Source organism: Ambystoma mexicanum, chromosome 5p (genome assembly GCF_040938575.1).
Source record: "Ambystoma mexicanum isolate Mex_15411 chromosome 5p, UKY_AmexF1_1, whole genome shotgun sequence".
Taxonomy (NCBI): domain Eukaryota; kingdom Metazoa; phylum Chordata; class Amphibia; order Caudata; family Ambystomatidae; genus Ambystoma; species Ambystoma mexicanum.
Window position 1 is genome coordinate 278,134,971 of NC_090930.1, and position 23,884 is coordinate 278,158,854.

The window sequence follows — 23,884 nt, forward strand, 5'->3', positions numbered from 1 at the left end:
AGTTCCCTTTCCATATCTTGCAGTTCAGCCTGGATCCCTCCTTGTAGCCCTTTGGACTTAGCTATAGCTACTCCCCTCATCACCACTTTAAAGGCCTCTCAAAGCATGCCTGCCGTCTTTACACTGCCAGTGTTTATCTCAAAATAGTTTACTATTTCCTCCCTCATATCCTCCCGGAAGATGGTGTCTTTTAGCGCCTCTGCTCTGAGGCGCCATGTCGGGATCTTTCCCCTCAGGGGGCGGTATTGCATCTCAGGATTAGTGGTGAGTGGTCTGAGAGGACCCTCGCTTTATATTCCGTTCCTTTATCTCACTCATTAAATCTTGCGTGGCAAACATATAATCTAATCTGGTGTGCAAATTTTGTGGAGCTTAGTAGTGCGAATACTGCCTCTCCTGGGGGTGATGTGCCCTCCATACATCCTCAAACCCGAAATCCACTAACAGCGTATGCAGCACTCTGGCGGCTGGGGTGGGTTTGTCCATTTTTCCATCTGCCTATCTACCATAGGGTTTAACACACAGTTGAAGTCTCCTCCCCAGATCACCGCCCCTCCCAAGCACGTACTAAGGTTGTTGCATACGTTTCTGAAATATGCCACCGTGTTTTGATTCAGGGCGTACATGTTTATAATGCTTATCTCCCTGTTTTGCACCAGTCCTCTCTTCATGACTATCCTCCCGTCTGCCTCCACCACGGACTGTAACAGTTGGAACGGAACATATGGCGCCACCCAAATGATCACTCCCCTGGCATAGGCCGAATATGATGTCCCCGCCACAGGCCCCCTAAATTTCTTTCGGATCATTTCCATCTTGTCTTGTGTGAGATGGGTCTCCTGCAGCAGGGCTATATCTACTTTTTGTCTGCATAGGTATAACATGACCTTGTTCCTCTTTAGATAACTATTGAGCCCTCTGACGTTCCAAGTAATTATTTTAAGATCCCCCATGGCATATCAGAGTCTCTCTTCTCCCCCCACAATTAGAGTCCATGACCAGATACATCCCCATTCTATGCAGGCTCGTCTCCCAACATGAACTTCCCCAAACAAAAAACCCCCCAAACTTCCCCATCTCACTCCCTCCCACCCCCCATCCCTGTCCCAACTCACTCCTTTCCATTTCCTCCCGCCCCATCACCCTACCCAACTGTCGCTCACTTCCATCCCTGGATCTCAGGCACCCCAGCATCTAGCCCTTTTCTGGCAATTGCCTTTACTCACGGCTCAGCAGGGTGAGGTTGCCCTAATGGCGGCCCTACTACTCTAACTATTGGGGGTAGGTCGTCTCCATCTTGCCACTCCCATTTGCTTCTATGTGAGCGCACTTGGTGCTACCAATTTTCATTCACATTTATTTTTCTAGTCCAACAAGTCCAAATGTCTCTTATTTGCAGTTTTCAATGTAATCTGTCCTCGCCCCGCCCTCATTACTCATTCTCGCATGCTACATAACATGTCCCCCTCACTTATCATGATTCTCGTGGTCTCCTTGGTCCGGGAAACCCTGCATATCCAGCCATGCTGCCGCATCCTCCGGGGTATCAAAAAAGTACGCCTTACTCTTCTGCAGGACCTTGAGCTTCGCAGGATACAAAAGCATGTACTTGATTCCAGCCATGCGCATTCTCCTTTTGATCGCCACATAGCTATAACCTTGTCTCTGTACCAACATGGTGTAGTCAGGTTATGCCGTAATGGTTGCAGATGCTCTTTTGATCATTCAACCCTTGCGAAAGTACTCCAGGATCTTCTTTCTATCTTTATAGTTCAAGATCTTTGCTATTATCGCCCGAGGGGGGGCTCTAGGTCGAGGTTTCCATATTAGGGCCCTGTGCGCCCGTTCGACAGCGAACCCGTGGGAAAGCTTGTCAGCTCCTATTTCTTGTAGGATCAAATTCTCCACGTAGTCGTGGGGTCCTGACCTTCCTCCCCCTCCGGTAGACCGACCACCCGAATGTTGCTCCGTCTCGCTCTCCCCTCAGCCTCCTCCATGCGGTTCTCCAAGTTGGCGACCTGTTGCTTCAGAATGTGGACTTCCTTTGCGTTCCTCGAGCTGGTTTCTGTATTGGTTTTCACCGTACTTTCCAGGCCGCTTGTTCTTTCAGCCAGTGCTCTCACATCCTGTCGCAACAGGTTAACTTCTAGCCCAACTGCATCTATTTTGGTTTCCAAAGCAGTTCTTTGGTCCGCCATCGCTGTACCCCACGAGGCCTTCAACTCTGTGATGGCTGTTAGAATCAAATGATCCTCTTTTGTCGGGGATATTTCTGCAGGCGCGGCTGCTGCGCCCTGTACCGGGGTGGTTGAGTCTGTTGCGGTTTAGCAAAAATGTCCATAGTGGGTTGCTTACTTTTGGTCTTGCTTCCTCTCACTGACATTGTGCAGTCCTGCCTTTGTGCCGAGGCCCAGCTTTTCTGCAACGTGCGGGCCCTGCTTCCCCGTTCCTCCTTCTCCGTAGTTACAGCATGCTGTGGCACCGCCAGGCCTGTGTGTCTCTTGTGCCTCTGCCAGTCCGCTTCTTGGGGGCTACACTTCTCGCTCCAGTGGGCAATCCATTGCAATTCACGCGCGCCGTGAGCGGCTCGCATGCTGTGTTACGGACCGCTTCCAGCGAACCCGTTCTGTAGTACCAGTACAGTGCTCTTAGCTGTGGTTGCTTCCCGCTTCACTTTCCACCCACTGCGCTCTCCTTGCAAACCACCATCCGCTTTTGGGCTGTTGGGCCTACCTCGACCTCCTTTGCTCTAGCGCGCCGTCCATTTTGTCTGGGGTGTCGCACCGCGGCCACAAACCTTCAGTTGATCTTGCCAGTTTTCCTGCAGTCATCGAGGACTCAGATCTTCATCAAACTTGCCTCTTGCCTTTACACATACAATAGTATCTTTTTGTGGACGAACGTGCCTTTTTTAGCTCTTTTTCGCGCAGGATCATATCGGATCGTCAGGAGCAGCTTGGTAGACACGTACGAGGGCTACATACGACACACCCAGGCTCCAAACAATGTTTCCAACGCCGTACTGTCATTATTTCCTGCAAGCTGGGACAGGCAGCTGCTCATGCTGCGCTTGGACCATGAGATGCAGGCCAGGGCATAGGGAACACAGGGGGGAGAAGGAGGAGGAGACCGCAAGGCGAGCACCCATCCCCAGGATCAGGCCATCACCCTGGGCCCTCAGTGACACCCAGTTGGCTACTGAGTACCGCCTCAACAGAGAGACCATCACTGTGCGGCTGGCCACAATCCAGGAAGACATAGGGAGCAGGATAAATCTCTGTATAGCTGTGCCCCCACTGGTGAAGCTGGTAGCAGTCCTGCAGCTCCTGGGGACAGGCACCCTCCAGCACTCTGTGGCCATAATGCACAACATGGCACAGCCCACATTCTGGGCAGTCCTGGGCCAGGTGCCAGATGCCCTTCTGTGCCATGTCAACCAACATATTGCACTGCCCACCACCCAGGCCCAGTTCAACGACATGAAGGCAAAGTTCTATGCCACTGCACAACTTCCTAATGTCATAGCAGCCATTGACTGCACCCATGTTGCGTTGGTGGCGCAACAGGCCCATGAGGCAGTATACAGGAACTGGAAGCACCACCACTGCCTCAGCATGCAGTTGACTTGCCCGACCTCATCACCACCCACTGCTGTGCCCGCAACCCAGGTTCCCTCCATGACTCCATGGTCCTACGCAACAGCACACTTCCAGGATACATGGAGAGGCACAGAGGACGATGGACCTTGATAGTGGGTGAGTGTCACATTTGCACAGTGAAGCAGGAGACCAAAAGAGGGGGGCGGTGAAAACACTGAAACAAAGCATGGCATGACAAGTGGATGCACTGGCAGCAGCCGGGTAGCACCTGCACCAAGACCGGGGGCATCCAAGGGAGCATGCACACGTCGGACACCCCTGGACACACACGCTGATGTACACACACTGCTGCCCTCCCAAGGACACAATCGACCACATGAACCACAATGCATCAGGAATGCGGCACTGCACAGATTCACACAGCAGCACCCAACAGTATGTCCACCCATGCCACAGCCATGTGCACTCACCTGCGATATGCCACAGAACACCCACCACAGTGCCACATAGTGCATTACAGGCAAAGTTATGCATGTCACCATTTACAAAGGCTGCACAGATATCACAGATGTACATTGCATGGGCAGGATACACACATGCATGCACACGGCTAACAATGCCACGATACATTGTGATAGAAGACCCATGTATGAGACAACTGACTGATGTCTGTATGCTACTTGTAAGGAACTCATGGTGGCAACAGTAAAGACAGACACAAATGATCACAGTTCAAGGGTGTTTATTGAAGTGCAAATGCAGGGTGGAAAACGCCTAAACTAAACCTAAATCTAAGATGGGAGAAAGTGTCGACCATCAAATGAAAATAAGGCAGTCCTAGAGGCGTTGTGTCAAAATAAAAGGGCCTATACTAAGAAAAACCCATTGCCAATCCTTACGCTAAATACAAAAGATGTGTGGCATAGGGTTTCAATAAAGAAAGAGGTGTTCTCAAATAATAAATCAGGATGTGATTGCCAGGGTTCTCCCTTTCTCACGTTTTCAGCACAGGACAAGATGGGTCTCCTGACCACAGCACACACTCAAACTTTTCCCAGCACGAGCCGACAGTTCCGCCCCAGCTATCAGGTTCTCCGATGGCTAAAGTCTCTTTTCAACAAAAGTCTCTTGCCTTCGAGGCCTGATATTCTTGACAAACGAACACACAGTTCTGTTCTATGAATGCTTTGGGTGATGACTTCACCGCTAGGTCCCCCTCTTCCGGGCGTAGACCTCTCACAGTCATACTCGACTAATCAAACAGTTCCATTCTCAATGAACTTTGGGTGATAACTTCACCCCTGGGTCCCTCTCTTTTGGGTGCCGACCCCTCACACGATATTCTTAATAAACCAACTTTCCAGTTCCTTTCTCTTTTTTTTTTATAACACAATTTATTAGTTTTGTTTGAACATACAACAGACCACCTAGGAGTCGAAACGTTATCAACAGACAGTAGACATTAGTTTTGCCTAGAATGATCATACACAATACATATAACATGATATTCTCTGCAGTGAGTTTACCAACCTACAACATACACAATAGTCAAGTCATGAAACTCATATAGTGCCAGATTTTCCCTGCCTTTTCCGGGCATCCTCGTGCTCTCTATACTCTTTGTTCCATTGCAATGCATATCTGTACATCCGTGATCCATTGTTCAACTTGCGGGGACACTGCAGAACCCCATAGTTTTGCAATATTTCTCTTAATCAATGCAGTAGTGGTTGAAAAAAGTAGCTGTTCATATCGCGACATTTCCCCCTCACCTTCCACATCTAGCAGCATCACTTTGGGATCTCGAGGGATCGTCTGACCCAGCACTCTTGACAGTGTGTCGCAGCATTGCTGCCAAAAGTGTTGTATATGCGGGCAGTCCCCTAATATGTGAAAAAACGTTCCCTCCCCATTTTGGCATAATAAACAATTGGGTTCCGCAACCTTACCCTAACGGTAGAGGGCCATTCTCGGGTAATAAACCCTGTGCAGTATCTTCAATTGCACTAATCGTAACCTGGCCGAGATGGCTGTTTCTCGTGGGTACATTAGGATCTTTACCCAATCTTCTGCCATGATATCTGCTACCTCCCTTTCCCATTTGGCTTTTAGACTCAACAGCTCATGGGTAGCAAAGACAGTAATAGCACTATACATAACCGTAGTTACCTTAGCATTAATGTATTCCATAACTATGTTTCTTTCCATGGGGGTAAATTCTGGCATATTGGATAAGGCAGCTAGGTGTTTCTGTAGGGCATGTTGGAGCTGTGTGTAATGATATCTCTCAGTCATTGGGAGATTAAATGTTGTCGTTAACTCCTCAAAGGATATGATACTACCACCTACTACTACATCAGCCACTCTTCCTATACCGCTCGTTACCCAATTCGGGCACTTAGGTAGCTTATCTACCTCAGAGAGGTTCCTGCTTTCCCACAGTGGTTGCAGTGGCGTAACTTTCTTATCCCAGCCTATGAAAGCGTGAATCTCTGTCCAGACTCGGGGTGTTTGTGGCAACATTATTTGAGGTAATGGCGTGGGCGATTTTTAGTACAACCTCATGGCAGACTATGCCCCCATGTGAGGTAGCGATGCATCAGCATGCAGTATGTCGTTGACTACTGACATCTGGTACCACTGGTGCTGGTAGGAAAAAGTAGTCCAGCTGTGACAGTGAAGCATGTACCCCAGAGTGATACGAGTATTCTTTTTTGTGCGGGTGTAGGTCGTGCCACACATCCCGGAGTCCTAATGCCTCAGCAAAGGCGGTAGGTTTAGTGCGGGTTTTGGGGTCCCGTCCACGTACATGTGTGCACTCTTTTGTTACATTAACAAGCTCGTTAAAGTCCCCACCCAGAATCAGGATATCTGAAGCGTCATCAATTAACACGGGTGAAATATCTTGTATTAGTGTGGCTAGTAATGTAGGTGGAGAATAGATTGCCATTAGGGAAATAGTTTTGTCCCATAGTGTGCCCGTGACATATGTGAATCTACCTCCAGTATCTTGCAATACCTTTGAAAGGGTAAAGGGGAGTCTCTTGTGCACTGGTATGAGCACCCACGTGAGCCCATTGTAAAACCAGATTGTATTGCAGTTCGATAGTTTGTGCGTTTGAAGAGGGTGCAGTTTGTACCCGCCAAGTGGGTTTCGGTCAGGAAGACCACATCCGGGGCATGTCTGTTTAGTAACTGCAGTACCAGCCTCCTTTTCAGACTATTTCCCAACCCATTGACATTCCAGGTCAGAAGCTTTAGGGCCCGGGTTGCATTGTAACATGGAAACATTGGGTGGTTGTAGATATGAGTGATAGTTGTGATGTGTCGGGTAGGTGCAGTACATTTCCGTTTCCTTACACTGCAGAGTTATGTCAAAGGAGTTTCTATAATATTTTATACATGACCAGGGGCTGTCTCAGTAGGCTCCAGGTCCTTTCTCAATGAACTTCGGGTGAGGCTTTCTCACCCCTGGATCTCCCTCAGCCGGGCTCGGACCCCAATGGACAAGGAGGGCAGTTCACTTCTCCTTGTCTTGCAATACTTTGAGTTTTCTGAATCTTAATGTCCTTTTGAACAAATCTCCAGGGTCCGTCCCTGCTAATCAGCCTCCCTCTTCTGGGTTCACTATGACCACCTTTTGCACAACGTTTAACCGTTGGTGTCCCTCGTTAGGTTCACTCCTATCAGTACACCGTTCACAGGGACCTCAGGCCTCGTCCCTTCTCATTAGCCTCCCTCTTCCGGGTTCACTCTCGCTAACCTTTACGATACACATTTCATGCATTCACTTTATCAAGCGGGATTCACTTCCCTTTCACTTCACGATTATCTGTTGGTCAAAGACTTTCGACGGTACGGATGACTTTGCACGACCCCTGTATGACCACTTTGACCCCTCTGCTCGCCTTTCTCCCAAGGCTTTCTGGTACCTCTAGCTCCACAATAGGGTAATCACCACAAGCGCACATCCACGTGGTGCCTGCCTCTGTTCTCTTAACAGTACTTTGTATTCAAAGTTCAATTATCCTCTCGCTACTTCTGTTCAGCACAATTCAGTTTCTTTATAAGCTCTCCCCCTCGACTCACTGATTGTGATGAACGGCGTTGCTTTCTCACCGGTAGAGTCAAGGCTGTTACCATGGGGCCATACGTCTCTCCTCAGCTTGGCTGTCAGCGTAGGAGGCGCCCGGGTACCATTGACATCTGGTGCAACACAAGCAGGCTAGTGTTCCTGGCCTTATGATTCCTTCTCTTCAGGCGTTAGGCGTCTCAGTCGATAAGGACAAGGTCACTTCTCCCCCTGCTCTCCTCTCGACTCTTGCCATCTTTCTCCTCCTCTTGAACTGCCGAACAGAACTGGCTCTCACATCGTGCTGTCAGTCTTGCTCTCCCTGTGCTCCCTGTAAGGAAGGGAAAGGGCCATCATGTGTGTGTGATTCTGGTTAATTGCCTGACTTTGCCTGGCCCTTGTATTGGGACATGTCCATTAAACGGCTCTGGTGTTAGTCCATTGTCTTCCGTGTTGTGCGTACAGAAAGGGGGGGGTAGTGTTTTGGAAGGTCCTATGTGGTAGGCTCAGGAAAAGGTGTTGGAAGGAGGGGGATTTCGTGTCACACCCGTCGGTGTCCCACTCCCACTCCCCAAGGACCCATCATCCAGGTGATCCTCCCTCACTAGTCCACCCCCAAGAACTGGATCCAATAGCGATGGCCGTGTCCTGGCCACCTGGATGACAGATCCCCGGGGACTAGCCAGGGAGAGACCGTCAGGTTTCTCACACACCCCATGCAGGTGACTCTGGATATCCACTGTAACGCTCACCTGGTTCCCACGGGGGCGCTGGTCTAGTCTGGATTGCTGTGGCCTCTTCTTGCGTGATGCGCAGGACCCGGAACACCGATTGGACAGGACCTCCAAATCGTGCTTGCCTGGCCCGTAGGAATATCCTTCTGCAAATGAGAACGGGGATTAACAGCCTGCAGAATAGTGTGCTAGCTCCCCCCTTTCCCCCTTCGTTCCTCTCTAACTTTCTCCAAACCCCGGTTTAAGCTCACCTTATGGTTTGGAAGGATGAACTCTCCATCATGCTTCTGGTGCAGGGGCGCACGTTCGTCCAGTTACTTCACTGGTTTTCAGAATGGCGCTGGCAAAATCCACTTGACTTTCCTGAGCGATGCGCCGTAAGTATGAAAGTTCAAAGTTCAAGTGAGGCCCCCTTTATGTTGTCTTTCTAACCTGTGATCTGTCCTTTATTTCAGGTGCAGAATGAAGGCGATGCGTCGAGGGATTAAACTGCCGAGGTGAGTAGTGATGAGGGCGATCCCTCTAAATGTCCTTATCATTCCCCAGAAATGTCTCTTGTCCTTTCCCCATAGGGGCCGGGGTATGGTATTATGGCTGTTAATCAGGCTTTCCTTCTGTGTTCCTTCTGCTCACCTTTTGTTTCTTCCTCTCTCCCCTAGGTGCAGAGATGTGGCGTCCGATGCTGACAGCCGCGATGGAGCCGGGAGATGTCTCGAGGACAGGTGAGTGAAGCGTGGCGCTGCAGCGAGCAACGCAATGCTTTTAAATGGAAGTCTTTCTTCAGGGATGCTGGCGAGAAGATTCCGGATGCAGGTAAGAAGTTTGAAATAGTCCTTGGTTTTCACCTTTCTCTTCTCTTCCTTCCTTGCAGGTCTTCCAGGTTCGAGGCGGGCGTGGCTGGAGTCCAGGAGCAGGAGCAGACACGGTGAGCGTTAAGCTGCAGGAAGCAGAACAACGCGAAGCATGAGCTGCTGTCTGGGCGTGGCTTAAATAGCCTCCAAAGAAGTCCCAGGTATGTATCCTTCCCCAACTAGGTATGTATCCTTCCCTGGCCACGCCCGAGTGAAAAATAGTCCCTATGAAAAAATAGTCCCTTTCAGGTCTCAGGGAGGCCTGAAGCGTGCAGCATGGTCTGCATCAGGTAAGTGCACAAAACACCTCCCTTTATGGCGCCAGGACTGATGTCCAACATGAGCCTGGCGCCAAAGGCGCCAGGACTGAGTCCAAAGAGCCCCTATAAGGGGCCGCTGGGCTTTTACCCGAGGGCATGATGCCTGCTTCCGGGGGTGCTGGGCCTGGCCTGGTGCTCCAGGGGTAGGCATCATGACATCCACGGCTGGCATGGCTGATGACACCTGTGAATGACCCACATACACCGCACAGGACCACCTACAACCATGCCCACAGCCGGACCTGTGTATGCATTGAGCACACCTTTGGACTCCTCAAGGCACAATTCCGTTGCCTATATCGCATTGGTGGAGCCCTAATGTATGTCCATGAGAAAGTTGGGAAAATTGTTCTGGGGTGTGCAATGCAACACAACATTTGCTTGAGGAGGAATGTGCCACTACCCCCCGACGCGGACAGGCCACACCCAGTGAAGACCCAGATGAACAGCATGAGGCAGGAGCCAGAGCAGCCGTTCCCAGGGATGATGTGAGGGAAGGGAGACTGGCCCCAGCAGGCACTAATAGATAATTGTTTTTAGTACATCACCCTGCCCCAGTCCACTGCCAGCACTGTAAATAAACTGCACATGAACAAAATCAGGAATGTCCACGCATTATTGATGTTCAACACACTTTTATGTAACATTGTGCACCTACTGTACCCCCACCCACCACCAACACCCCAGCACACCATCCCCCCTCACCGCCCTCCACCAACACCCCAGCACACAATCCCTCCTCCGCCACCCACCACCAACACCACAGCACACAATCCCCGCAACCCCCAACCAACACCCCAGCACACAATCCCCCCTCCTCCCACCCACCACCAAAACCCCAGCACACAATTCCCTCTTCCCCCACCCACCACCAACACCCCAGCACACAATTCCCCTTCCCACCCGCCCTCCAAAGATTCCATGGCATGGGCACTCAGGCCAACAGTCATCATGCCAATCACTATGGCCGTGCACTCTATCTCGACTCCCAGCAACCAGTGATCTAGGGCGCAGCTGGCGCAGGGACTGGTGCCTAGGGGTGCTTTGCCGTGAATCCTCCGTAGGTGTACTGGAACGGGAAGGGATTGAGCCTGTTCTGACAGACAGCCTCTGCGAGGGCTGAGATTCCCTTCATCATTTCCCTTACCCTTTCACCAAATGCTGTCAGTGCAACAGTGCTGGCAGTAGTGACCCTGCGGGTCCTAGCATTGTCCCGTGCCATCCTGCATGTTGCACCCTGGATTGCGTCACTTATCGCTTGCATATTTTAAGGAACTCATGGTGGCAAAAGTAAAGACAAACACAAGTCATCACAGTTCAAGGTTGTTTATTAAACAGTAAAGTTAGGTTGGAAAAACGCCTACTCTAAACCTAAATCTAAGATGGGAGCAAGCTTCGACCATAAAAATAATAATAAGGCAGTCCTTGTGGTGTTGTGTCAAATAAAAAGGTCTATACTCAGAAACGTGTTGCCAAATCCTTACTCTAAATACAAAAGAAGTGTGGGATAATGTTCATAAGAAAGAAGGAAGTGTTCACAAAGAATATGTCAGGATGGATGCCATAGTTGGAATTTCCCTTCCCCACGTTTTGAGCATGTGACAAGGTAGGATTCTGGAGCACAGCCCACACTCACGCTTTCCCAGCAGGAGCGGACAGTTCTGCTCTCAGCGATCAGGGCCTTCAGTGGTTAAGTCTCTTTCCTACAAAAAGTCTCTTGCCTCAGAGGACCTGATGTGTTTCAAAATAATAAACAAAAGTTCAAATTTCCTTTCTGCTTGCACGTTTGGGTGATATCTTGTCCACCCCTGGATCCCCCTTGTTCGGGCTGAAACCCTTCTGGTATTCACAAATCTTCATGTGATGGCTGTTCACCCCTTGGATCTCCCTCGTTCGTTCGGGCTCAGACCCCTTTGGCATTCACAAATCTTCGGGTGATGGCTATTCACCCCTGGATCCCTTTGGCATTCACAAATCTTCGGGTGATGACTTTTCACCCCTTGGATCCTCCTCGTTCGGGCTCAGACCCCTTTGGGATTCACAAATCTTCGGGTGATGGCTAATCACACCTTGCATCCCTCTCGTTCAGGCTCAGACCCCTTTGGCATTCACAAATCTTAATGTCTTTTTAAACAGTTCACTGTGGACATCCCTCTGCGGGTTCACTTTTGTCAACACACTGTATTTCGGGACTTTAGACTTTGCCCCATTTTATCTGCATCCCTCTTTCGGGTTCACTCTTGCCAAGTTTCTCAATTGCACATCTTCTCATTCAACTTTTACGATACAGGATTTAGTTCCTTAGCTCTTTTGCGATGCAGGATTCACTTCCCTTAGCTTCACGATCATCTTTCGGTCAAGGACTTTCGACTGTACAGAGGATTTTACAAGACCCCTTTATGACCACTTTGAGCCCCTCCTTGCCTTTCCCAAGGCCTTCTGCCAAATGCAGTTTTAATTTTCATCTATACACAAGTCCCCACACCTATGTGTTAATTAAAACAAATGCAGTTTGATAAGTTACCCACCAGCTACTAACATCACTTCCACTCTGTGTCATAATCTACCATCTATAGAAAGGTTTTTGTTTCCTCTATATAATGGTAGCTTTGAGTTATGATCACACATGAAATGTATTGTTGATCTTTTTTGATTGTTTACGAGTCTGTGTTTATTCATTCTCATGACTAAGCAATCTGAGGCTTTTAATATGTTTTTTTAATACATTTCATACTTTTCTATATATCCGACCCCACTTCTTCTTTTGATATATGCTTATAAAGATGATATTTCACTTTGTTTGTTCTATTATAAGTCCCTAGCTGTTGTAACATCGAAGGGTAGCCAGTTGGGTCCCGTTTGTGAGTTTACTCATAGTTATGTCCTCTCCGTAATTGGCCCCCTAAAAAAGAGGACTCTTTATGTGTGCTTGTTTAAGCAGTTTACCAGAGTGGGGATGGCAAGATGTTGGTGCTGGAGCATCTGTTATCTGGCTTGCATGCTTCTGTTCTCCATGCACCCACGTTGCCTTAGCAGGTGTAATTTGGTTGGCGGGGTTGCGGGGTACATAGCACTTGCAGGTCCCTATGGGGCATTGCTCTGCTCCCACGATGGGTGTGTGGTGCATGGCACTTGGATGGGTGCCATGGCTGCCCTCATCGCTGCTCCGACTCACTGGGGTGGCCTTGGTGCACTGGCACATGGATGCTGCATTAGCTGGCTGATGTGGCACCCACTCACTGCATCGCAATGCCCGGCTCATGGGTCTGACCACTGGGGCATACTGTGCTAGGCTGTCATTGTCTCATGCACATGGGTCGAGGGGGGTTGACTCACCTCCTGCATCCTGGCTGCTGGCACCCACCTCTGCACCTCCAACGCCCTCCATGTCCAACACAGAGCTGCACTTGTCCACCCATGACGTTAGTACAAGTGGCGGCACAGTTACTCCACCAGTGACCATGCTCTCCTGCCGGTGCTGGGACAGCAGTCCCCAGACCCGCAGGTCGTTCCAGCGTTTTCTGCAGTCTTCACCATCCCGGGGGATGCTGGCCACTGCTGCAACCTTCTGGCTCACCATGTGCAGGATGGATGTGCGGCGCTGTGCAGAGGTTTTCTGTTGCCTCGACCCGTACAGTTCATCGTGGTGTGCCACCACCTCATCGGCAAGCACTACCAGCTCACCCTCAGTGAATTTTGGCTTTCTGATGCGATCTTAGGCTGCCTTGCCCCTGACACTCTGCTGAGACATTCTAGCTGATTTGCTGGTGTGGATGGCTGCAGGGGGTTCAGATAATAGCGCCAGCGCTAACAGCGCCGCCAATGGGCAGTAGCACTATTAGCGCCACATTTTTCGGGAGCAGCAAGTTTTCAGATGCTATTTTTGCCAGGCGCAATTAGTGTTACCGTCGGGGCACGATACACGCTATGTTGCGATTCTGTGCTATTTGATATTTGCGCCACGAATCACAACGGTAACGCTATTTCCACTTGGCGGAAATAGAGCCTGTTTACTGACAAACTCCTGATGAGGCCACAATGTTTTTAGGTCAGCCAGTCCACTTCTACTAACATGGTTCTTGTGTGGTTTATCAGTTCACCCCTTATCATCGCTTGGAATCCTTTGCATATGATGTGTTCCCCGTTGACCCAGTATTGATCACAAATTAGTCTGCAATCTTTTCCCCCAGAGTCTCTGTCCCATAAGTTCACAGGCTTCAATCTCCACCTTCTCAGCCCAGCTATGTCTTGGAAACAGTTTACTGTCAGTACAAGTTAGCATGATCTGATGTCCCTGTTACTCTAGCTCCACTGATAAAATCATATTCACAAGTCTATCTGAGACCATAAAGTATTCAAGCCTAGAGTGAGAGTCTTGGACCAGTCATTAAAACAAATGTTCTCTAATTCCAGAGTTCTTAATTCTCCAGATGTTAACCGTATTGTGAATAGCTTCTTGAGCTCCTTAGTAGCCCCCTTACCCACAATTAAAGTCACCACCAAGAACAGCGGCCCAACCCTGTAACTGGAATGCATATTCCGAAAGTTCTCTGAAGAAGGGGCCGCTGCACGACAAGGTCAAAAATGAATCCTAGCACCAGTAGTGTGTTCTCTATACAGAGTTCAGTCAGGACGATCCTCCCCTTTGTTTCCCTAATGGTCCTCCCTTTTATATAGCACAGGACATTGCGTATCAGTATGCAGACTACCCTTACACTTGCTGTCAAGTCTAGAGGGGGTCACAGCAGCTTCATATCTTCTTGATCTAGCTCCCATTCAGACCATATGGCCAGTTGCAATCTGGCAAATGAGTTTCCTGCATAAATACAGAATCAGCCCTCGCCCTCCACAGTTTTGCAAGCACCTTCCTTTTCAGCGGACTGTTCAGCCCCGTTACATTCCAAGAGAAGAACCTAATCAGACTAGCCATCATCTCTCCGATTTTGAATGGTTTTCAAAATCTGTAAAGAGCTATTAATCTCCCACAATGGTCATGTAATTCATGCAAACAGTAGGGTTTAAGGTTTGAAATCTTTTGGAGTAGTTTTGTCTAAGGTAACTTCATGTTACACTGGTGGGTTCTAGACAGTACTACCGTAAAGGGCAGCCCAGACACACATATACACATAGAACACATCACATACACAGAACAAACGTTTATATTTTAAACAACATAGCAGGCCTTCGCAACTGCAGGCCCCATATAAGGGTATATATTTACAGATCCTCCTCCCCCTTTAAACTAAACTGGTCTCATCCAGTGATGCCACCCGGGTCCAAACCTGCTTATTTTCAGTTATTTACCTTCCCCTTGATATGACAGTCCCCCGTACTCTACGTCCTATTGGCAGCACCTCAATTTTTCTCGGTACCCTCTAGATTAAGCCCACAGACTGGACCACCTGTTTCAAATACTCTCTCCTTGATTTCACAACACCTGTATTGTACCAGTGATCTCCAACCCTGCTTACATCCGACCCCTTATTTTGAGGTGTTTACAAGTGGTCCTCCTTCCAGGGAAGAGAAAAGGGGGAAAGAATTCAAGTTGCAAGCTACTAGCCAGCCATAAAAAAGTCACTTGCCACCTCAATTATATACATACACACAGTACATCATTTCTTAGTCGCCAAGAGTCAAATATCACTAGCCAGTTGCTAGTGGCGAGTGCAAATTCTGCACCCTGTAAGAGACAATCCGATTAAGAAGCTGGCCTCAACCACGCTGTATGCAAATTCTGCATTTGTCTTGCTGGTTAGAGATGACGCTCAGACTGCAGCGTGGCTCTTTGGGGATCCTTAAAGGAGTGAGTGTGGCCACAGAGTATCACCCGCAAGGTAGCAGAGGACAACATGTAATATTTCAGCTTCTTTCCTCTTGTTTTCTCTTTTCCTTGGTAATCAGCTTCGTACTTTAATACACACTTAAAATGTTAGACAGGTTACATCAATACCAAAGTTCAGGTGTGTGTCAAAGTTGGGTTTGTAGAGTTATGGATTGAGTTGTTATACTTCAGGGTTCATGGTTTAATTTGTAGCGTTATAGAATAGTGTTCTTTAACATTGTTATTTGCCTGTTTGTAGACTTTACTTTTTGTTACAATCCCTCTCTATCTCTATCGCTATCTCTCTCTCTCTCTCTCTTTCTCTCTTTCTGTCTTTCTATCCCTCGCCTTTGGCTCCAGGCTACATGACGACAATATAATGGAGCCGATCTGGTACCCATTCCAGTCTGCATCTGATGCTATTGCCGAAGATAAGAAATCTATGGTAGTGAGGCCAAGATTAGAAATAAGACCTCTGTGATTTTTCATAAATATCACATAATCTTCCTAAAATAACATTTTAAAGGTACGAAATGTATATAAGCCTCATAGGTGACACATGCTGAACAGATATCTTGAAATTCTGCTAAATGATTTGAAAAAAATCTACCAATAAGGATTTCTTTCTGGACCTGAACATGTTGGTTATGTTCTCCTCATATTTCCAGTTAGGTTACTAAAGACAAACCCTTTTCCTAGCATTGCCAGGGTCAAATGGCAACCGGTGGTCTGAATTAAAGTGTATTGGGTGCCCTTGTATGTTGACAGCAATGGCACATGTTTCAGTTAACATATATCCAGAAGAAAAGTTAGGATTCATTGCATTACGTGAGGAATATGAAAGGCATGCTCCTCCTCTCACTCTCTTCTCTCTTTGTCTCACTAAATGTCTGTCTAACTTTCTATGTGGGTGACACTCACATAGACACGGGTGCACTTGCTAGAGCAATCCTAGTCGTTGCTATAGTTGCACGACCAGAAGAAAGCGTTGGTATTATTTGCAAAAGAAGCACAAGGGCTTTATTTAATTTTGCTAACATTGTAAAATTGATCTTTTTAAAATGTTAGAATATTTATTTCTAATGATATGATATGATATGATATGGCATTTATAACGCGCCTATACACAAGTGTTTCAAGGCACGACAAGGGAGGGGGAACAGAGGGAAGACAGAGACAGCAATCCGACTAGGCCAAGTGTCATTCAGATCACACAAGCACAGGGGAAGGGGGAAGGGGGAAGAGGAGAAATGCGGAGTGGGAGGGGTGGTGGGAATAGTGCAGTACATGGGGGAATAGAATAAATAAAAACAAGTAGGGCCAGCTAGTGGCACGTGCAGGGGTAAGTGCAGACATTGCGTGTCAAGTGCTGGTTGGGGACTGTAGGGATACAGAAAACAGTCCCCAAGTGCTGGGGTTGCCAGGGAGGCAGTGCAGGTGTTTAACTGGCGGGGGAGGGGACCTGGGCCCGAGATCAGAGGGTGGCTAGGTAACCAGTACAGCTTCAGCCAGGAATTCAGTAGGGGAGAGGAGGAGAGAAAGCAGAAGCAAAGAGGAAGGTTTTGAGGTGCTTCCGGAACCGGGGATTGTTCTCCTCAAGTTTCAGGAAGGCAGGGAGGCTGTTCCAGAGGGATTCCCAGCTGAAGAAAGAGATCTACCACCAACTTGTTGCTTGGAGAAGCGACTGACTGTGGGAGTTGGCGGCGGATAAGCGAAGAGCTCGAGAAGGAAGATATTTAGGAAGAGAGAGTTGAAGGTATTGAGGCCCCAGGCCCCAGAAAGCCTTGTGGAGGGTTTTGAACTTGATCCTCGCAGCCACTGGGAGCCAGTGCAGAGATTTCAGTCCTGGAGAGATACGATCCGTGGGCTTGAGGCCAAGGACAAGTCTCTCAGTCTTGTTCTGGATGAGTTGCAGAGGGCGGAGAGTAGAAGCAGGCAGATTTAGAAAGACGCTGTTGCAATAGTCCAGCCTAGAGAGACCCAGAGCTCTGGAGACAGTGAGCTTCTGGGGGAAGGAGAGGAAAGGAAGAATACCTCTGAGGAGGTGCAGCTGGTAGTGTGACTTCTTAGAGACGTCAGAGATGTAAGGAGAGAAGGAGAGTGTGGAGTCGAAGATGACCTCGAGGTTTTTAGCCTCGCAAGTGGGATCAGGAAGAGGGCCAGAGAGGCCAGCCAGAGAGTGACAGGAAAGGAGGGAGCTGGTGTGCTGATGAGGAGAATCTCGGTCTTACTGCCATTAAGGCAGAGATCAATGGCGGCTCACCACACCTGGATAGCAGACAGACAGTCAGAGATGAGAGACAGAGAAGAGGTGGCCGAAGGTAGCCTGAATATGAGCTGAGCGTCATCCGCATAGCACTGAAAGTTGGGGCAGAGAACGGCAATGTGGTGGGCAAGAAGTGCCAGGTATTGGTTGAACAGCCAGGGAGAGGTTAGACCCCTGGGGGAACCCACAGGTATAGAGGAAGGACACAAGTTGGACCTGGGAGGGTCGAACAGAGAGAAAAGTAGTCAGCCACGTCAGGGCCTGACCGGTGATACCCAGATTGTCACAGAGACGGTTGAGCAGGATGCCATGGTTGACCGTGTCAACGGCAGAAGAGCGATCAAGTAAGATGAGGACACAGGGGGTGTTGGAATCAAGGTTTGAGAGCAGGTCTTCATGGATGTTCAGAAAAGCAGTTTCCGTGCTTCAGGCAGCTCGGAAGCCAGACTGATGGTCATGAAGACAACGAAGAGATTCAGTCTGAAGATTAAGCTGGGAGATGGCCAGCTTTCTTCCAGTGATCCCTTCCACTCCACTAAACATCGTAGTCATAATAAGGGTACTGCACTTCTCTTTCAGAGCAGAGCACATTATAAAACCTAGAATAACCATATATATTATTTTTGATAGGTGTGGGAGCGGGGTCCATTCCTTAACAGCTTGAACATAAACACTGGGAAGAAGAGGGGGAGTTCCTTTGCAGAAGTGACTAGAAGCCGCCCATATGACTATAAACACCCCATTTCTTAGATATTGTGCCTTGTATGTCCTTAGTTTTTCTTTTTTAGCAAACATTTATTAGGCCTTCCATTTCCCTCTTTGCTGAAGGCAATGATGAACATTTGACGCATGCGCAATAACTTTGGACACTTATGCTCCATCCCCTTTTGGGTTCCTGGAGGAAGGACATGGGCTCACGTCCATCGGATCCAGTCGGCCCAAAAAAGTATGAACAATAGACTGCTGTATGACACTGGGAGCTGTCGTGGGGGCGGTAGGCGGACACCGTTTGGCTGATCCTGCAGAACTGGATAAACATTCCTAGAAGTATTTTTCACCACCTTAGAGGTTACCTCACATGGGAAATGTGTCATATTCATTCAGGAACAGAAACGATGGACATCTTGATATATGAATAGGTCTATTATCCTTGTGGAGGTGGAATAAGTCTTCCAGAAGGTCTTGTAGGAGGCTTTCTCGAATTTTCTGTGATCAGGTGACCATAAAGCTATAAAGCTACAAGGCCTGGAAGCAAATTGTGTTAGGCAGGATTGCTGGGTTGCTACTCTGCATTCCTTGATTTGCATGCCAATGAATACATTGCCTCTGTTTGCCATCATCAAGATAAACGGGCGAGACTGATTTCTTCCACGTAGGTCATCATTCCGTGATGGACGGTCTAGTACACGCTTATTGTACTCTTTCGAAATATCTCAATGAGCAATAGTAGCAGGGAGGGTCTCAACATGCTTTGCATAACATTAAAGAGCATGTTGGGAACATAAGAATGACTACAGAGCTTTATGTTTGAGAAATATTTCAGTGATAAAAGGGTTGTATGATGGAATAACTAGTACATAATGCACATTGGGCTTGATGCTCATTTCATTTTTCACAACACTCACCCAAACATTAAATTGTGTGTAAGATTGAAGCATTCCATCTAGTATGCCTCATGGAAACTAACGTTTTAGATCCACTCCTCTGTGGTTGCAAACAGAGGTCATTCCTAAACCAACCAATAGTCTCCTGATATTAAAGACTAGCCAGTGGGAAGGAGACAGGATGCAGGATTCCAAAGCCTTGTTCCAAACCTGATGACGTGCTTTCCTATACTGACTGATGGGGATACACTACCAGGAAAACCGAAATCCGGCCTTTTCAGATTTCTTCAAATTAAATTAGAAAATTGACAAACGTAATAGAGACATCCTTTTGCATTGCACTTTCTATACCAATGCTCACCCGTTTTAAGATATGAGACCGTTGTTATTGTGTGCCTTCTTTATGTCAATTTCGACTTCTGAAGGAGGTAAACTGTATAGAATGAATGAAAGTACATGCACACGGTTTTAAAATAAATTCTGGAGAATCAGCTGTGCATAGGAAACATTACATACGAGGGTGACCCACCTCCAGAGACGGGCACCAATTTGGAAACATAAAAATAATCTTTTACAACTACTTGCTACCTCGCGCTTCCAAGGTACAGTAAAAATAGAGGGAAACGCAAATATTGCATCCCGAGAACCATCAAGATGTCAATCAAGTGTCCTGGAATGGGTGGCAGAGGTAAAAGGACTGCTATTAGGAAGAGTAGCTCCAAGTGTAGCGAATGTTACCAAAAGTTTATCTGGACATTATCACTGCATACCTCGCGCCTTTCCCAGCCCTTTATTAGTTATATACCAAATAATATGTGCTCGATCAACATATCATAGAAGACTGAAGTGCTGCAGCATGGTTTTTTTTAATAACATTTTGTTTTTGATTTTTAAAACCAAAGATGCTGTCTATGAAGCATATAATATGCTAAACGCAGAATATTGACTGTGAGCAGTTATGCTTATATGTATCTGATATTAGCATTCGCCCATCAATACCATATACATTCTTGTCACTTTTATAACTTATAAAAGTGGAAAAAATAAAAATAATGTGGATCATGAGGAAACCTCCAATCGCATTGCCAGACTCCAGATGAGTGCAAGATGGGGTGGTGAGCAGGCGGGACAGAGCGGAGTACTGAGATGTCAGTCTGCGTTAAGATCCAAGTAACTCCCCAAGATCTCCAGAAATGTCTCGCCTTTATAGCCATTTGGGGAAATCGACACATATCATGAAAAATTATTGGAAAACATTCAGCTTGAAAAATCTGGTGGGCAATAAATAGAGAAATGTAAATCATAATTAAAGAAGGGAGGCTTGTCTGTCCTCAAGATAAAGAACCCCACAGGCTTCAGCCCATGGTCACGGCTTCGGCCTGAGGAAATGACTGGAGCTGGGAGAACATTCCCCAACACACAATACTACAACATTTTCCAAACTTTAATGGCGCTTTTCATCTTGTTCAAAATGAGAATAGCTGTTATCATTTTGGCATTATGAAGAATAATGTACCGCCATTGTGCGCGATAAAAGAATAATACGTGTTGTCATAATGTTCTGTGCCTGTATAAATCACTCAGCCAACTGCCTTGTGCTTTGTATGGCACACATTTCTGTTTGTAATCTTATAATCTTGCTATAGTGAACATTTGGGGCACATTATCATGTATAATATTTTAACGGCATTATCGATTAAAGGCTAGACAGTTGATCTCAGAAATAATATTGGATTGAGAGGGTGTACCTGCAAACTGGACACAGAGGCTTTCCAGCCACCATTGCTCCATTCTCCACACATCATTTTGATCTCTGATGACTGAATATCTGTTCCACATGTGCTGACACTTCCCTTTAAAATTAAAGAAGCAAGTTACAAAACAGGAGGTTCTGAGCTGTGCCTTTTTTCAAGCAGACAATGCAAACAGTAAGGTAAATGAGATAAAGATCATTAATGTGGATTCTAAATGTGCTTTACTCCCAAATAAAATAAATCAAATACATTTTGTTAAAAGTTTTTTTTAATGTATTTTTAATTTAATCCTCAAATAGATTTGATACAAGAAACCAAATCATGCAATTGATGCAGGTAGTCTTGAAAATGTAGTTTGAGTTTAACTTAATTATGAAATCTATTAATGCTGGTCCTCAAATCGATAATCGTCATATGCAAATGTATATCCACAAATAGGGTTGCCTTTGATGTCCGCAACTGGAAATGTTTACTTACCAATTAGTATCTTCTAATTAGAATAGTTTCTTTTTTTATGGCAGCTCCTCAACTTGAATTCTAAAATCTTCAATTGCAGATCCTCAAAATACACAACTAAAAAATCCTAGGATAATTAGACTATACTAAATGGCAAGTATACATTTCCAGTTGAGGAGGTATATATTGAGTGTATCTTATATTAAAAGAAAAGTGTAGGTTTGTTGCAGTGCTCTTGTCACAGCTTTAAACTCCTATTAAAAACAGAAGGGGATTCTAAAGCATTCAAGATTATAAATGAGGGGAATGGCCCTCTAGAATTTCTTTGAAGTATTAAGTCTTCGACTCTTATTTGACAAGTTTCCTGTATGAAAACATATGTTGTTTAGGAGCGTGCCTGTCCTTTCTATTATGGTAAGTCTATATTTCCATGCAAGATGGCATTTCTTTTTTTAGGTTTACTCAGAGCTGTTGTAAACCAGAGGTAGAGTTCTGCTTTGGGGAGTGATTAACCATCAGGCGGAAACAAACTGGCTATACTGAAGCTAGCAGCCAATTGCATCGTAACGCCTGCAGTGGGGAGTCCATAGAATTCACATTCAGCGTGGATGGTTTAAGGTCCTCTTATTTAAGTAACATGGATTGTTATACTGTTCCATCCATGGTTCTAGCAGCAGCATTTTAGGGGAGTAAGGCTTGTTAGCTTTACGCTTGTTAATTGCTGGCCCACTGGAACAGGAGTATCTACAATAATCCTATCCAAGTTACTGAAAATCAGGTCCATTAAGAGAACGTTTTCATGAATGGATCTTCACACATGCTGTGTAAGATGTAATGTGTCAAATGAAGTCACATGTTTATGTGCTGCTGATATTGACCTATTCTAGCCAAATATTGAAATCACCAAGTATGGTCAGCTTTTTATGAATAGGTAAAAGCCTGTAGGTATAAGCTGCAAAGATATCCACTGGCATGCGTTGATTACCACACAGGGATAGATAAAAAAAGGATTATTAGTCATTAGGTGACAATATAATTGTGACGGGAATCTGCAGAGCATAAGGAAAATAAGGTCTACATTTTACAGTAAATGAGATCATGTAGATCATCAGCAGACCTACACCTGTCCTATTGAATTTCTGCATTACTTCATTACAAACTGGCATTTAGAAAACTACAGTATGTTCAATGAGCCACTGAGGACTTTGGGCGAGTGGTGCAATAAAATAATTAGATAGATTGATAGATAGATAGATAGATAGATAGATAGATAGATAGATAGATAGATAGATAGATAGATAGACAGACAGACAGACAGACAGACAGACAGACAGACAGATAGATAGATAGATAGATAGATAGATAGATTAGATAGATAGATTCAGCTATAAATAGTATTCTAAAAGCACATCATACACTATTTAGAGTCATTTTGGAGGTTGCTCTGACTGAACACACAAGGTAGAAACCGCACACCACAGGTGGTTATATATGCCTACAGTTTCCAGTAGATGTTGTAATTACTTTTTTTTTTACTAATTCTGAAGTTGAGTTTATTGATAAAAACTTTTGTTTTGAGTATTTAATACACCTTCATTTTAAACTTGTAAGTAAGGTACAGTTTGACTTCTTGCTACTTTGTTGCTACTTTTTTGCCACCATTACTTGTGTGTGTGTGATATTTCCTATACTGTGATTATATTTCACTTGTATTATTTTAATCGGTCTTAAATTGCAATTGTATCAATTTTAGAACACTCTGTGCTTTAAATTGCACTCGTATTAATTCTAGAACACTCCATGTTTTAAATTGCATCTGTATTAACTTTAGAACACTCTGTGCTTGAAAACACGAATCTCTGTTTCCTCTGTCCTCCTGCAAGCAGTACTCTGCCTGATAGCATTTATTTCAGGAAGTACATTTCCCAATCTCTGAGACGTTGTGGCCCGAATTCCTCATCTCGCTGTGCTGCAGGCCTGAAAAGGCTTGCGCTGAAGCGAAGCCTGTTTGGGGCAGGTAGTCGACGGTAAGTGTTAGACAACCCCTGTCTGTTTCAACATTTCCCTGGCACCTTGGTGAGTCTTATTTCACGGTTAACTTTATCTGAATTTGTTTTTACTTCTTATGCGTGAATACGCCAATTGAAAGCGCTACATGTGGTCACCTTATGTTTTATCAATTGATCATGGACACCAAGCATCAACTATAAGCATTAAATAACACATGGTTACTTCCATCCCCGTGCTTTGAATAAAATTAGGCTTCACGGCTTAAATAAACCCTTGGATGCTGTTAGGACAGTTTGTCTGAAGTCCAACTAAGGGCTTTGGAAAACAATACAACTGAAACAGTAAAAAACTCCACTCAGTATAAGGCCATACCACCTGAGTATTTGGTAGCATAGAC

At 46.3% G+C, this 23,884-nt stretch overlaps 1 protein-coding gene across 1 annotated transcript in view; it reads right to left on the reverse strand.

Moving 5' to 3' along the window:
• Nucleotides 1-23,884, reverse strand: part of LOC138480909 (uncharacterized) — an 829,951-nt gene that overhangs the window by 456,286 nt on the left and 349,781 nt on the right. Inside the window, exon 8 of the mRNA XM_069612710.1 lies at nt 21,016-21,120. Within this exon, the coding sequence (XP_069468811.1) occupies nt 21,016-21,120 (105 nt within the window). The remainder of the gene's footprint in view (nt 1-21,015; nt 21,121-23,884) is intronic.